A 17,770-nucleotide genomic window follows, 5' to 3' on the forward strand; every position below is an offset into this window, starting at 1 on the left:
AAGATTATATTTTGTAACCATTAGGAAGTTTCTAGAAGGTTACTTTCCATTCGGTAATAGTTTTGTTAAGAATATTATATATGTGATCTGTAGTCAACTAGAGGTCTATATAATCTTGTTTTTCTATAAATTAATTATTCGTGGTCTAAGATATTAGCATAATGAATTGCATTATTGTTGTGTCTAGAAACTCATTTGGACTGGAATTTCATTTATACAAATTATTAAATTAGATGATTCTTCCCTGGAAATACAAAGTGCTCTTCAAAACTAAATTGGAAATAAAGACTTGCGTGTATAGTGAAATTTCAAATACGGATTTAATTATTGGATTGTATTATTGTAATCCGACAAATATATGTTGGCACATCAGAATAATACGGGTCACGACAGTTACATCAACACTTTCAAAGTTGGGCTTAACTTGAATTTCCACTAAGGTTTATTGAGTACTTTAATTATTAGGACTTGTGTCTGTAATTCTATGATTATTTGGGTTTTAATTCTCAATACCATAAGTTCATTTTGTTTTACTTATTTTAAGACCGTAGAGTCATAATACTCTTTAACTATGAGCAGGTTCCAATACGGGGATTTATTCAGATACACAACACCTCGTATTTCGTCCTAGTGTGCTTTCCTAACTAGTGAACCTGTGTTTGAAGAGAAGGAATGTCCGACAACTCTATCGGTTTAGAATCATAGGTTTTATAAAGATATATATAGTATAGCTGTGTAAAATTGTCCAACCTTATTTGTATATTTTTGAAATTTGAAATGTCTAGTTCTTGAATTGCTGTGAGTTAAATACACTTAGCTTCATTTTGGAAAACGTTGAATGTACCAATCTGAATATGCAATACTGTTAGGTTAAATGGCATATCATGTAACACAATCATCTGTTTATACCGTAGTATATTAGATCACTGAATACTGTTTTCGTCAATTCATAATATTTAAACCTTCATTTAGCAGATTGCCTTTACACCACTATATATGAACCTGAACATACATTAGTTCATTATTAATTGTGTTAAAGTTATTACTGTGATTTGAACGTCATTTTGCAGCACATGATAGGCTATAAATGGCGGTTTGTATATCTGGCGTTGGAAGAATGCAGAAAAATATCAGAAAGAACCACCGACCGACGGGAACCTACTGGGAAGATTTCTCATATTAGTCAGTATCCTGTTTTCGAAGGGGGAAGCAGTAGTTTCATAATTTCGTAACATGTGTCACTCATTTTTATTTCATGGAGGTTCTAAAAACATATGTGTGCCAAAGCTAGGAATTATACTGTTTGATTAAACATCAAAGGAATAGGCTGTTCGGCTTTGAAAAAGGAAGTATAGAGTGGGTGGGGGAAGGCGCTTGAATTTGGAAAATTCAAATGGTGGTGTTTTAGCAGGAATACATTCTAAAAGATTATATCGTGGGAAGTATGGTACAAATAATTATAATTCGTTGTTGTGGAGATAGGGTGTTTAATTTGAAAATATTTTTGCTTTTTTAAGGCTGATTCAGAATTAATCACATGAATGAATGTATAGTAGGGTGTTTAATGTTAAAAAACTGATTCGGTAATTACATTTTATTGATGGTGGGCAATATTTTATTTGTATCATACTGTGATAGGGAATTAGTTGAGGACGGCTGAACTACAATATATATAAAGAATACGAATCATACGACGAATACCAGTCCTTTCAAGTGCACGGGATCCAACAAGGGATTCCGTGTTTTTGTCTTTTCTCTGTTTTGTGTTTGGCTTTGAAACTGACTCAGTTAAAGTCAAAAGCGCTCAGGCTAGTGAGAAACTAGATTTGCAATGTTCGTTGTTAGTTTATAATATATATATATATATATATATATATATATATATATATAAAAAACTAAATATAGATATGTGTTCGTTGTTCGTGTATTGTATATATATATATATATATATATATATATATATATATATATATATATATATATATATATATATATTAAACAATCCACGAACACATCTATCTATATATCTATATATGTGTGTAATAGTGACAAAAGAAGCTTGTCTCAAACCTCAACCCTTTATATTTTTAGAATAAATAAAAGCATGAATGAAGAGAAAAATAAGTGGTAGTGAAGTAAAAGAAATAATTAGGACGAATAGACAGAAAGGACCGGGATATTGTAAATACAACTGTAAAACTTTGTTGAATGGAAATGGACAACTTATAAACCAGTATGTGCATTCTTATATTTGAGAAATATACATCTGATGGTATCAACTCGGCGAGACCCGGAAGGTCAACAATAATGGAAAGAAATTCGCATTCTGGATCTTATTGTGGCCTATTAGTTTCAAGCTGGCCCGTGTCTTGTGATGCCTGAATTTCTCATGGATAGTTTAAGAAACGAATTATCTTATCTTTCTGAAAGATGGTATATCAAAGCAAGAAATATGACGTGAACCCGTAAATTAGTGATTTTAAACATCCGGTGCAGGTTTGTTATTCGAGCAGTGTCACGCAGGATTGTGATATAATCAATGTGCCCAGATGAAGAATTACATTTTTTATCATACGTTTCCTTTAACAATAAGTTAGAACTGATGTCTCTGTTCATTGCTGTAAGTTCTTCACTATATAGAACTTATTTTATTTTAATGTGTAAAATAGTTTAATTTTGATAGGGACTATTTCAATTCACGTTACGACTCATTGTTTGGTGTCATAATTAAGTACCTCTAGATTGTGATACCATAAATTACTACTGTGCATCAGACATGCACAACAACATTTGTTTACATAGAATTTATCAAACCGTAAAAGAGCACCATAGCAATTTAAACATATTAACCAATATGTAAAATATTATTACCCAGAAATGTAACACCAGAACAACTTCTGGAAGTATAGATACCTAGTTTGGGAAAAAAGAAGAAAAATAATCTGATGAAGTGATTAATTTATTTATGCTACAGTTGAAATTATATATTTATTACTGTAGATTTAATAATGAATTACCAAATAAGGCTCATTTTAAGAAATAACTGAAATTACACTTTGGGTCAGAAATATCCCGTACAGAAAAATCTCACCAGTTCACATGAGCTGCTCATAAGCTGCACATGAGAACCTTGTTAGAAATGTATGCAAATTGGGTAGATTTTGCAGGCTCATGTGTGCAGTTTGTTAGATCTTGTGAGCCAAGGAAAAACTAACCTGATTCTCACGTGAGCAGATTTTGCTCACGTGAGAATCTAAATTTTCACATGAGAAAGTAGAACTTAGAAAATTTTCTTTCTCCATTACATACAACCATGTTTGAAAATAAGGCAGAGTTCTAATTTCTCACGTGAGTTATCACGTGAGAAACTTGGACTTTGATTCTGATTAAACACTTATTTCAAATTTATTCAAAGTTGGATTTTCTCATGTGAGTTATCACATGAGCAATTTGGACTTAAATATTTTGTGTAAATGTTGAATGTCAAGCATCTCCATTATTGTCAAATAGACATCATTTCTATTTTGCACTTGTTCATGTTGCTTTGTTGTATTTTTTTAAATTTTAAAACATTTTCAACTTATTTTCTCACAGTGAGTTTTAATCTTATTTTGACCCAACAGGCTCCTTGTATTTGAACATATTAAGGTTCATTTCACTGTTCATAAAACGAAACAATTCAGAATTAAGGTCTCGTATAACCAGACTACCCATTAAACTTTAACAGCTGTCAAAGAATAGAGTTAATAACTTGCATACTGATCGTGGTTAATGTTTAATAAAGTAATCCGTAAAAAGGTGAAATGTTTCTCTCCCCAAAATACACAGTTTACAAATATAAAAAGGAAATAAAACTTTTGCCCTAAAATGAATCCTATGTTCCATAAACATATGATGCAACTCCTTTATTCACAAACTTCTAAAACCCCACTATAAAATTGTAAAACAAATACATAGCCACATATCTGGAAAAAAAAAACACTGATGCACAGTCCTTTTGGCCTAATAAACTCTCATTTTCCAGAAAAATTGGAGAATTACATAAACTACGTCGTTTGCTTCCATGCCTAACATTCGCACAAATAGTCAATACAATCTTATACTTACTGAATTGTGTAATTCGGCTTAGGGGTCATCCATTTAGTACGTACGCAAAAATCTGGCAAAGCTTGACACACCCCCCCCCCCCCATGCATGCATACTTTTTTACGCACCCCCCCCCCCCGCGTACATACGCTTGACGCCCCCCTCCCCATATTCTATTAAACAGCCTATGTTTAATCCACGCAGAAACCATAAAGGATTAATAATATTAATGTGTTTAATAAAACATTGTCCACCGACGTTGAATGTCTGGCATCAAAGAAATACGCGGGGTAACATTAAACATTTTGTCTAGTGTCCGCCAAAATTCAAACGCCAACTGAACAGTCGAACAGGTTACGTATTAGACAAATTATTATCGAGGTTTCACCCCAACCCCGTTTCCTATGCATATGTACATTACCATTATAAAAAAAAAAACATGTACTGTACATAAAATTTAATAAATCCGTAAGAAACTGCCTAATCCAGTCGTGTTTGTTTGTGTAGCTGTTTCGCACTGTTTTACATGTGTATATTCTTGGCAGTGGAAAATTTTGCTTATTTGCAGCCTTTTAAATGTTCTGATAGTGTCATTTCAAATTTTATAAAAAAAATTTCCTACTGAAATAATTACAAAACAAATCACTGACGTTTCCGTTAACTTTTCTGTGACCCAGGTTATAAGAGTACACGGTGGAAGAATCGGCTTGTTAGAACCATTAGAGTGTACTATGGGGCATGGTTCGGCACAAGCTACTGTAAAAACATCAAAATTAACTTGGTCTATATTAATTAACTTATTAATGATATGAATTCACGTATAGCTCAGTTTTTATGAAACATCAGATAATAAAATAGCATTTATTTGATATATAAAATATAACATTAAGAAATACCCGCGTACATGTGTACAAAGGAGTGTAAAACCAGGAGGGCTCGCATCGTTGCTTACAATTTAAATGTCAGTCATACAGTAGTATAAAATAATAAAAGTATTATTTTTATACTAAATGTATGACTGACTTTTATATTGTAATCAATGATACAAGCCCCTATGCGTACAACAACGTGTTTACTAATAATTTACCCTTTATAGCGCCTCAGATAAACTCAACAGATGCTGGATGTTGACCTACAGTGTACATGTAGAATAGCACTTTTAAACCGAACAGACAGAAATTTACGCGCGGGCCATGTTCTATTAGAAAGGGCTACGCTGTTTATGAAGAAAGTTATTTAATATTCTCCTGCAACATGTTTGCTCTTAAAACATTCTGACAGCAAGAGTGTGGACATTATTAAAATATAGAAACCAACACCAACTTAAAGATGTCCACGTCGGTACTGATGTTAATGTCCAGTACGAAACGGAAGACGTCGACGTGCTGTTAGGGAAAATTCAAGGATTATGAAAGACTGGTTCTTTGCCGAGAAAGAGGTACGTTACTTTTTCTCATTTATTTTTACAATTTTCGCATATAGAATGATCAAAGTGGATAGCCTGAATCATCGACATTATAAGCATAAGCATAAATTCGCATGGTCGTTTAAAATTGAGCCAAGGGTTTGTTTCAGATTTTACTTAAAGATAATAATTCAACCTCCTGTTTCTAAAAATGATATCTACACCACACTATCATCGAATATTTAAGCCTTCCACAATTCAACTGTGCGACCATGTCTGGCTCTTACCCCGACCCCCAATAATAATGCGGGCGCCTCAGTGATGAGCACTTGCGTTACCGATTGAAACAATATGTACAAACATAAATGTTCTTCTTATTATTTTATTGCTGATTGGGTGGATCAAGATAAGCATACACGATTGAGAACCAAATGCAGTAGCTTAATTCGTGATTTTATTCCTAAAAGACATTTGGCCTGTCTGTCAAATATTTTGATTGTTAAATTTAAAAGAGATTTAATTGGATAAGGATTACAGCTTTTCTTAATGCTTATATACACTTATAGACTAGGATTCTTTTGCCAACCAAATCGTTTTCTCATTTCAATGCATTCTTTCTGTTCTGCATAGATTAAAAAAAAGATCAATTATACTAATTTTTATCTTTTTACAGATTAAATTTCATGAAGGTCACAAAATTTAATGAACACAACAAAGTTAGCAATCATTTGAAAGAAGTGCAAAACACTACAGCAACAGGAAGAAGTCAGACAAAACTGCATTGCCATGCTAGAGGAAATTCCAACTCCAGTAAAGGGTATGTATAATACGCTTCAAATCTTTTGACATGATAACATATGCATTTCAGACTCTACAATTGGACCCCCAATACATTTTTTTTTTAAATATAAAAATTGGAAACCAGATTTTGAATTTCTTTATATATTGCAAATGTACATATTTTGGAAAAATGTATCCTAAAAGTTTTGGAGAAATCTTCCAGAGGACTTTTCAAGAAATAGAGATGTCAGTTTTTTGGAAATTTCTAATGTGTACCCATCATTCCTAACGATTGGTTACCAGAGTATACAATCAAAAGGAAATTGTATTAAATGTGAAGCTGAACTGCTTTGTTGTAGGTTCACATGTTCCAACCCCAAAAAGAGCTGTAAGCATAATTATTACTAATATAAGTGGCAAAAATCATAATCTGAGCACAATGAGTATAAATTACATGCCATTATTACAGAAAACTGTATGAAAAATGTATATGCAGTTATAATTTTTGTCACAAATCAGCTGAACTCGTGTGGATTAGTAGTATGGATGAGAACAGACACAAAAGAAATTGATAAATTATTTGTGCATAACAGTCATTTCGACTAGTGTATATGTCTACAGTAACTTTTGCGAATTGTCATAAAGTCCATAAATGTTGATTGTTGTATTATCCTCAACCTGCCATGATTCATTCCATAACGACGGTCCAGTGCAACATGTTTTTAAGTTTAACAAAATCTCTTTTCTCTAACATTTTTCAGTTACATAACATCCATCAGTTGCATTGATACATCCCGGGTTATTTTTGTTGTTGTTTTTTCTTCTTTTTTTAAAAATGATATCTGGTGCCATTTATTTTCTATTTAAGCTGGACTACTATGTGTGTAGTATCATAATAGAATGAATCTAGGGCAAATGGTTTCACATTCAAGAACCTGTCTGTTTTCTTGGAACTGTTTGATGTAAAATTCATGCAGAAGTTACAAATGCATTAATTTTTATTTGATTTTTTTCAAAACTGTTATTAAGTAGCAAACTTTTTTTATCTTTATATTTCAGTCTGTATAGTTGTCCATTTCATTCACTTTTTGTCCTAACATGGTGGTATAAGAAGTGCATGTTACAGTAACCAAGTTAAACCAGACATTCATATTGTGCTTAATTTTATTTGACCCAGATAATGTCACCAGGATCTGAAAACAAGAGTGTTTTAAGTCATGAGAAAATTGGCACATGAACCATGGACAGGCATGAAGTTAGGATGGACAGGCTTGAAATATCAGCGTTGATTCTTAAATAGGTCACTTGAGAAAGGATTGTATTATTATACAGACCACGTATAACAAGTAAATTGTAAGCAACCATATGAGCCCCTGTGAACACTTTTTTTTTAACGGGTACCCAGTTGTTCCTTTTATTACCCAGATTATTATCTATGGGTGGATACCCGGGTACACATTGGCATCTTTATCCAGAAGTAGTCAAATTTGGAATATGCAACATGGCTTGCAGATATCTCATCAACAGTGCAGTTTATATGTTTGCTACTGAACTATGGTAATTCTATTGGTAGAGCTATTTGACTCATAGTCCAAAGGATGAATTTTCAGACTGGGTTGGCTGCGTAAGTGTGTCCTTGGGAAAACAGTTGGCTTCTATTTTCACAGTGTGATAAAGTGCCATCTAATCCAAACTACAATTATGTATTTTGCCTTTACCTTGTAAAACGAATCTTTAAAAATCAACCTTACATAATGTCTCAAATGCTGTGATCAGAAGAAAAAAAACTTCTACCAACATTTTCATTTCCATTTCAGGTTTCATTTTTCAACAGTTCAAAACTGAGCCTGCTAACTTAAATTCAGTGGTCAACAGGAAGTGCATTGATTCAAAGAGAACAATCTCCAAGTGAAAATATTGTTGCAGACTGGCAAATAATGAAATTCAGAAGCAGGAATGTCAATTACACGTTTTGTTTGCTTCAAATTTTCTGGAACAGTGAAGAATGGTCTTCATGTGAAGCAAATTTCCAGCAGTATCTTTCATTATGACCTTAAAGTGTTTAGAATAAATGTGATGTATTAATATAACAGGTACATTCATTCATACATACATACATACATACATACATACATACATATTCTAGTTGTCTTACCTTATTAAAAGATCACTAATTGAACTCGAATTATATGCTTATGATTACTAGATTTGAATATTGATCTTACTCTGTTTAATTCTTGTATTCAATAAAAACTAAATACTATAGTTGTTTTTTGTTGTTTTTGCTTATGTGAGCAAGATGCTGCTCACATGAGCAAAATCTTGCTCACATGAGCGAGGTGTGGCTCACGTGAGCAGATCTTGCTCACGTGAGCGAGGTGTGGCTCATGTGAGTGAGGTGTGGCTCATGTGAGAGAGGTGTGGCTCACATGAGCAAGATATTGCTCTTGTTAACAATTCCTGCACATGTGATTTTCTTATTAGAATCTATTTGCTCACGTGAGTTCTACCTAATTTGCATGTTAAATTGCACATGAGACTAACCCGAGTTAGATCTCACGTGAGAATCTCGTGTGCAGAAGGGTAGGCAGTTTTGGTGTGGGTATATTCTGCATATGCAGACCTTTGGGAAATTTTGATACAAAATGGCAACACTACAACATTTTGTTCTTATTATGTAAACTAATTTGTCCCTATCAACTATTCTGTGTAAATGTATGTATGTATGTTTCGTATTTACATTTCTTCATAAACTATATACGGTGTGCCCAAGGTACTAACCTAGGTACCATACTGTATAGGGTATTAAAAATGTCGTGTGAGTGTGTGTGTGATTTGGATTTTTGATGTAGCTTTAACAATTTTTCAATCATATCGCTACCATGTCCACATCATGGCAGTTTATAGTCATATCTAGCTTTCATAAATTGTATATTGTGTGTCCAAGGCCACAACCTTGGCATCATACCATACAGGGTATTAAAAAGTCAGGTAGGCACACTGTCATGGACACTGGAAGGCAAAAACTTAATTTACAGTACACAAACATGATAAAAATCAGGTACACAATATAAACTAATATTACCACCCTATGGTCTTAAACTAAGTAAGAGAAATGAACAAGAAACCAATACATTTTGTCAAATTTAATAAACAATTTATTTTTCTAGAACACAAACTGAAAATTTAAAAGGAACTTACAGTTTTGTGAATTAAATCCCAAACACTACTAACAATGATCTGAATATTTAACTTACACTCTTAAATATTAGATATGTATTACATTGTTTTTACAAAATAAAGGTCACTGGCCAGGAACACCATTAACTTTAGAAAATGTCAAGTACAAAATACAGATAATATTAAAAGTTATATTGCACTATTTCAAGGGACAAATAGCTAAATTGTTATGTCCCAAAAAGGAACCTGGAAAGTTGCGGACATTTTATATTCGGGTGAGGAATGAAGAACTACCATACTTTCTGCAGGTTTTAAGACAGCAAAAAGTAATTATTTTGTTCCTCTGTCCAATATTTTATTTAGTGCCTGAAAACAAATGAAAATATAAAATAATGACTTGTAATTTTAAGCAATGATGTTTTCTAACATGCTGTAACTGACATGGACATAATGAATAACATTTGTTTAAAATTAGATTACTCAACTGGATATAAACACATCTGTCATAAAAAAGAAGAATATGTCACCATTCATTCAAACTGAGAACTGTTAAAGTAAACGTCTTCGTTTAAAAAAATTTCAACACCTCCATGGTGGATAATCCTGATGGGCAGATTTAAAAGGGGGTGGGAGGCAGATCCAGTGCATACTCCCAAATACCCAAATAATGTAGCATTTACAGAGTCAGTTTTCTTTACTTAGTCTAGTAGTTAAAAGTATGCCTAGAAAAAGTTTGAAATGCAGTGACTTCTGAGTACATCACCCTTACAGCCCCAACTAGAAGTTCCTTCCCACAGACCTGTTGCCTAATTTTTCTAACAGACCAATGTTACAAAATCCGTGGAATACTATCACCAATGAACAGTTTATACAGTTAAATGTCATATAAATATTAGAAAGATAAAGGCAGTCAGACAACAACAAAAAACATTTTACAGATTATTTAATTGAGCAGGTGTGATTTTGTGGTTGATAGTCCTCTCAGTCGTGTTATAGGAGAATACACTGGGTTTATTTATGCAGAGAAAGTAAGATGGATAAAAAGAAATAGGATATTAAGGACCAAAAAAAAATACACAAGCTATAACACATCATGCCTTGAATAAGACAAGTTATTACACATCATGGCCTTGAAGCCTTGAATAAGAATGCTTAAGTAATCTTATGAAAATTTATTGGCCAATTCACGATCAGTGGCAAAATTTATTTGAAGTTAGATTATATTCCCTGCATAAAATACAAAATGGGTTGAGATTTTTGGTAGCTGGAATGACAGTTGGGGGCATTGATACTGTTGGAATTGATTCTTCTATTAAGGCTGCACTTTTAAGAAATGGACATCTATGAACCAAGCAAAACATACCAAAATCAAATATTGAAACTCCAGATTTAACTTTAAATAAAGCACAGCACAAGATCATCATTGGTCATTTTTGGGAGTAGGAATTAATAGAAACCAAGTCCTCAATTAAAATACTGTATTTCACTGTCCGATAGATTTTAAACAAATCTGATTTGTTTTTAATTTAGTGTCTGTATGGTTGTAATTATTCAAGTGAACATGAGTTAGTGTGTATGATGTTATATGACCATGCAAAGTTTACAACTAATTTTTTAAAGTATACTGAATGCTTGAAAGAAAACATATTTTATTTTATCCTGATTTGAATTTCCAGTCATTTTGTTATTAGGCTTAACAATTTGTTCTCAACTGTACAATACTTCCTCTAGCACCACAAAACACATTTCGAGTTTCAAAAACCTCACATCACTTCCTAGGAGGTTGGCAGGCATTCGATGTTCCAATATACATGATAGGTACCTGACCAGGTCCAATTTTAGTATTATTCACAATGAAGACATTAAGTAAATGTTTTAAATAAAGACTTTTATATTTATCAATTTGTCTTTTAATAAATGATGATATAATTTTGTTTTTAATTTTGAGATTTTCTGTTCTAAGGATCAATAATGTAGTTTTAAGCAATATGTTATTCATTATATCAATGTTAGATAGCTAAAAAAAATAACGATATGTGCTTCCCAAGTTTTGACAATGTAAATCATACACATAACTTGTCAAACTTAATTCTAATGATAAGGAAGCCATTCTCCCCATCACACACTTCTGGAAGTAGTATTTGTCTGTCAGGAAGTAGCATTTGTCTATTCATCTCATCTTATAATCATATAACAACATTGTCTTTGAAAATTTCATTGTATAAATACAATTTTAAAATGTCAAAAGCCACAAGATATAAAAAATATTTCTTGGCAATAACAGAAAATGGTTTGCAAAAATAAAGTCCAAGGGAAAGTACTACCACAATCCCATACCAAATAAAGCTAACTGCAAGAATATATAATTTGTAAAAAAAAAAAAAAAAAGATGTGTATACAGTAACTGCCATCAGGCAATACTAAATATACATAGTTGTACAGTATGTTGTACAAAAAGGCATGTTATAATTTTGCTGCCAATAGGTCATATTAAATATACATAGTCACACATTAAACTGCAAGAACAAGAAAAATAAGAGACCCAAGCAGACCTGAGATTTGTGTACCTTAATGTAATGCCACATTAACATCAATTTCAATCCTGAAAGGTCTTTATGCCAGGATGTCTTCAATCAAATTTGATTGATGTCTTTAGAGCATTTTTAAAAAATGTATTAATGTTTGTTTTGTTTGGTTTTCATAATGACTGCAATGGTATCTTATTTCCTTAGTAATGACAACAATATTTGATCAATGGCTAATTGCAACTATTAGCAAAATTTTGAATGAACTTCAAGCTAGGATGCATATTTACCAAATTTGTCAGAATTTGTTTGAGCTATTTTTGAAAACTGATGTTTAAAGAATTTTCATTTTTGAAACAGCAACAATATTTGCCTATTGATTGGCATCATTTTTACAAATCCACAAGGCTTTCATCTGGGGTGCTTTTGGTCACATTTAGTGAAATTCTGTTGGGGTTTTTTCAAGTTTTTTTCTTTATCTTTTTACTTTTGGTGACAGGGGATAATTTAATAATGAATTGATATCACTTGTACTAATTCACAAAAATGTACAAAGAGAAGATTTTTGAACATTAAAAACAATTCATTATTCCTTGGTCCACAATATGTATTCAGGTGAAATAGTCATAACCAAGTCTGTTATTTCAGGAATTTACAAATCCAAATTCAGTCCAGGCAAGCTCAAATGTGCAAGACATTTGGCAGTGGGCAAGTCCAAAATATTAATAGTGGGATTCAAGATTCATTTTATTTAACTTTGGTGGTCTGGCTCTGTGCATGCTATTTTACTGAAGAGGGGTCCTATCCAGTTATTAATGGATTATGTTCTGCAAGTTGTATACACTGCAAGGTCACCACTGACATAAATAAAGAATTGGTGTCAGTGTAATGCATGCATGCAAATGTTTATTTTAATTACAGCAAATAATTTGTTAAATATCATTACTGACATAAACTGAATGTATACATTATTCAAAGTTAAAAGCATGGAATATATTCAACTGTGTCCAAACTTTGTACTTTATGTTTATGAACAATAATGTACAGTCTAACAGAGATCACTGTAACTAGATTCACTTTAAACAGATTATCCATCTATTTAAGTTCACCTGCTGGCTTAAATAGGTTCTACTAAAAAAAGTTATTTCTGTTGATTTCTTTCCATTTGAATTGGTTATCTAAGTCATATTCAGTTAAGACTCACTTTTTCAATGAGTACTTCTTATGTTCCAAGGCAGGTGTATAGGTCATCAACTTGTCTTCTTCCAATTCATGGAAAGACAGATCATATATCTATTTTGCTGACATGCTTGTTTCCATTAAGTCCAATTCATGACTCACATTTCTGTATTATTTCAGGAACATGTATATTTATATCTCATTATTTTCAAAATGTTATTTTAAGTGAGTGTTGTTTGTGGTAGATTTTCCAACTGTTTCTTCAAATAAAGTAAGAATTTCTCTATGCATCACTTTTAAAGATGCTTTCTTCCACTGCTTCAAATCTAAATTTCAATCCCTGCAATTCATCTTCAAATGTTTCTATTCTGTTGAACAAAGTTTTGAGTATATTGAGGTAGGAACCAGCTGGAATTGCTGTAACTTGAATGCACTGAATCTCCAACATTATTTGATTCTCAATGTTCGGGTCACCACACTGTTTACTTAGGGACATCAATGTTGAAGTGACACTGTTCCAACAGGTCTGGTTGATATTATCTTGCAAGAACTGCCATGTCCATAAATTTAATGTCTGTCTTCTCTTAAAGACTGAATCATTTTCTTCTCCTTATTGCTTAGAGGATAAACAATGTTATTAAATAGTAGACAAGAGAGTGACATCGTAGGCATGATATCTATTTTGGTGTTCATAAGTTCACGTGCATGAATAAATTGTTTCCATGCATACAGGTCATGTATGTTTGTGAATTTCTTTCCATGGAATTGATAGAGTCCAGTGCATATTTATATAAGACTCAATTTTCTAAGATTATTTAAAAGGCAGGTGTCGTGAAGATTAACTTGTCAAAAATCTTTCTTCCAATTCATGGAATGAATGAATATATATCTATTTTGGTGAAACATTTCTTTCCGAATCCACGATCACCACTATAGCCTTTTTCAATTCATGGAATGAATGAATATATATCTATTTTGGTGAAACATTTCTTTCAGAATCCACGATCACCACTATAGCCTTTTTCAATTCATGGAATGAATGAATATATATCTATTTTGGTGAAACATTTCTTTCCGAATCCACGATCACCACTATAGCCTTTTTCAATTCATGGAATGAATGAATATATATCTATTTTGGTGAAACATTTCTTTCAGAATCCACGATCACCACTATAGCCTTTTTCAATTCATGGAAAGACTGATGATATATCTATGTTCCTTACATACTTGTTTCAATTAAGTGTAATTAATGACTCACTATGTCTGTATTATTTCAAGAATATGTTTATTTCTCATTATTTTCAAATTATTCTTTCAATTTCACATTGTTTGAGGCACATATAGTAACTGCTCCTTCAAATGAAGCATGCATGTTTCTCTATGTATCACTTTATGGAGATGCTTCCTTTAATTCTAATGCACAAAGTCTTGATTTCACATCCTGCAATTCATCTTCAAATGCTTTTATTTTGTTGAACCAAGTTTTGAGTATACTGAGGTAGGATCCAGCTGGAACAGTTGTAACATGAATGCGTTGAATCTCCATCGATATTTTATTCTCAAAGTTTGGGTCACCACACTGTTTACAGAGGGATATCAGTGTAGAACTGACACTGTTCCAACATGTCTGGTACTCATTGATATTCATCTTGCAAGAACTGGCATGTGCATAAATTTCATTTCTGTCTTCTTTCAAATATTTTATCAGTTTCTTCTCCTTCTTGCTTAGTGGATGAACGATGTGGGTGAATAGTGCAGACAAGAGAGTAATATCATAATTCTCCAGGTTGGAACTTCCGCTTGTTGGAAAGATGATGTCCATCTGTGACTGTTTGAGTATCTCCCAGTTGTAAAGCCTATCTATAGAGGTCCTACTGTTGGCCAGATATTGATCCAGAGTGCAGGTGGGAGTGACTGTGTGATGGTGAAAAAGTTGTCTCAAGACCTGCGATCCAACATCCACCAAGAGATATGCCATACGCATGAACATGTCAGTGTCACTGGTTGCTGGGGATGAAAAGGTACCAGTAACAGCTGGAAGGCAGGAAACAAATTGTATAAAATCCTAAATACATACATATACATTATGAAATTAAGAGTGCACCATTTTTAAATTACAAGAAAACTTTTCTCTATTATGCACAAGTGCAATAAACAATGCATAGTGGGTTTTTCAATATGTTGGTCCTATTTTGAAAAATGCCGACTGAGAAAAGTAATGTGATGTGATTTTGATTTTTAATGTAGCTTTAACAATTTTTCAGTCATATCGCTATGATGTCTGCAATGTGGCAGTTTATAGTGATGTCTAACACTGGGGCATCATGCCGCAGACATGTAGCATGATGTCCCACCCAGTCACATTATCCTGACACCAGGCCGACCAGTCCTAACACTAACCTCTTAATGCTGAACGCCAAGCGAGGCAGTTGTTAGTACCATTTTTAAAGTCTCTGGTATGACTCGGCCGGGGATCGAACCCACGACCTCCTGCATCCGAGGCGGATGCTCTAACCACTAGGCCACCGGAACGGTCCATCCGAGAAAAGAATAAAGGTATCAGTACACATGGGCAAACAGCAATAGGTATCATATTACTAACTGCTCCAGTGATTATTAAGATGTTGAAAACAGTAACTGTTGATGGATGGCAGATTACAGAAGATGCATGCCAGAAAACAGCAACTGTTGATGGATGACATTATGACAGATTACAAATAAGGCCTGACGCATGCTGGAAAATAGAAACTGTTGATGGATGACATTAGGACATAAGAGGCCTGATGCATGCTGGAAAACAACAATTGTTTGTGGATGACATTATGACATATGAGGCCTGATGCATTTTGGAAAAGAAATTGCTGATGATGACATTATAACAGATGAGGCCTGATGCACACCAGAAAGCAGAAATTATTGGTGTATGACATTATAACAAATGACATGAATGGCCTGATGCATGCCAGAACACAGAAACTGTTAATGGATGACATTATGAAAAATGAGTCCTGTTGCATGCAGAAAAGAGACATTGTTGATGGATGACATTATGACAGATGAGATCTGATGAATGCCAGAATCCAGAAATTTTTGATGGATGACATTATAACAGATAATGCCTAATGCATATGTGAAAACAAATTGTTGATGGATGACATTATGATGGATAAGGCCTGATGCATGCCAGAAAAAAGCAGTTGTTCATGGATGACATTATGACACAAGAAGCCTGATGCATGCCAGAAAAGGCTATTGTTGGTGTATGACATTATGACAGATGAGGCCTGATGCATGCCAAAAACAGAAATTGTTGACAGATGACATGACAAATGCCATAAGAGGCCTGATGCATGCCAGAATACAGAAATTGTTGATAGATGACATGACAAATGACATAAGAGGCCTGATGCATGCCAGAATACAGAAATTGTTGACAGATGACATGACAAATGACATAAGAGGCCTGATGCATGCCAAAAACAGAAATTGTTGACAGATGACATGACAAATGACATAAGAGGCCTGATGCATGCCAGAATACAGAAATTGTTGATAGATGACATTGTAACAGATGAGGCCTAATGCATGCCAGAAAACAGAAATTGTTGATAGATGATATATGACAAATGACATAAGAGGCCTGATGCATGCCAGAATACAGAAATTGTTGATAGATGACATTATAACAGATGAGGCCTAATGCATGGGAAAAACAAATTGTTGATGGATGACATTGTGACAGATAAGGCCTGATGCATGCCAGAAAACAGAAACTGTTGATGGATAACATATGACAAATGACATAAGAGGCCTGATGCATGCCAGAAAAGGCAATTGTTGGTGTATGACATTATGACAGATGAGGCCTGATGCATGCCAGAAAAAAGTAATTGTTGATGGATGACATTTTAACAGATGAGGCCTAATGCATGCGAGAAAACAGAAATTGTTGGTGGATGACATACAGTAGATGACAGTTGAGGCCTACCTCATGCCAGACATAGAATCATAATATAAGGTCACTTAAACTTAAGACCAAGGTCAACTCAAAATAGAAAGTTTTAAAGAATTTGGAAGGCAACCACTAATTATATCTGGGAATTTTGTTTAATTTAATTTGACTTTTTCACACAAGCACACTGCATTGCCATCTAAATGTTGATTTTATACAGGTACATTACAAATATACTATGATTAGTTCCCTAAATCTGTCCCAAAGGTTTAATCAGTTTGTATTGCAGACATACCTTTCTTTTCTCACTGTAAATGTTAATGAAGCCACAAAATAGCAACATTCCCTTTTAAAAGAAACAAAAATACTTCTAATATGTGTATATAGATAAGCACAAAGGTCATTTTCCAAAGAATAACAAAATTGGTTTACAAAAAAATAGCCTAAAAATATTTTTCTCTACTGACGTCATTGTTGTCCATGTTACTCAAAGAAATGTCACCAGTGTGCAATTATGTATACATATATGGTTATGCTTGATAAGGTAGTCAATGAACCGTACACTGTGCAATCAGTTATAGCAGGTGTGCTTGGTCTCAAGGTAGTCAATTAATTTGACAGAGAGCAATCACTTATATTGATCAGGTAGTCAATGAATTA

The 17,770-nt window shown here is 33.3% G+C and overlaps 1 protein-coding gene and 1 long non-coding RNA gene across 2 annotated transcripts in view; one reads left to right on the plus strand and one right to left on the minus strand.

Moving 5' to 3' along the window:
- Positions 1–5,264: 5,264 nt before the first annotated feature.
- Positions 5,265–8,522, plus strand: LOC149780156 (uncharacterized). Its single transcript, XR_016414880.1, has 3 exons — positions 5,265–5,524; positions 6,165–6,308; positions 8,089–8,522. It is a non-coding gene; the product is annotated as an uncharacterized LOC149780156 (long non-coding RNA).
- A 6,449-nt stretch (positions 8,523–14,971) lies between these two features.
- LOC149780157 (putative serine/threonine-protein kinase roco11) overlaps positions 14,972–17,770 on the minus strand; it is a 34,918-nt gene continuing 32,119 nt past the window's right edge. Inside the window, exon 5 of the mRNA XM_089936912.1 lies at positions 14,972–15,192. Coding sequence (XP_089793038.1) covers positions 15,097–15,192 — 96 coding nt within the window. The 3' untranslated portion in view covers positions 14,972–15,096. The remainder of the gene's footprint in view (positions 15,193–17,770) is intronic.

The sequence above is a fragment of the Sinohyriopsis cumingii genome, chromosome 16 (genome assembly GCF_028554795.1).
Source record: "Sinohyriopsis cumingii isolate HCF-2022 chromosome 16, ASM2855479v2, whole genome shotgun sequence".
NCBI lineage: Eukaryota > Metazoa > Mollusca > Bivalvia > Unionida > Unionidae > Sinohyriopsis > Sinohyriopsis cumingii.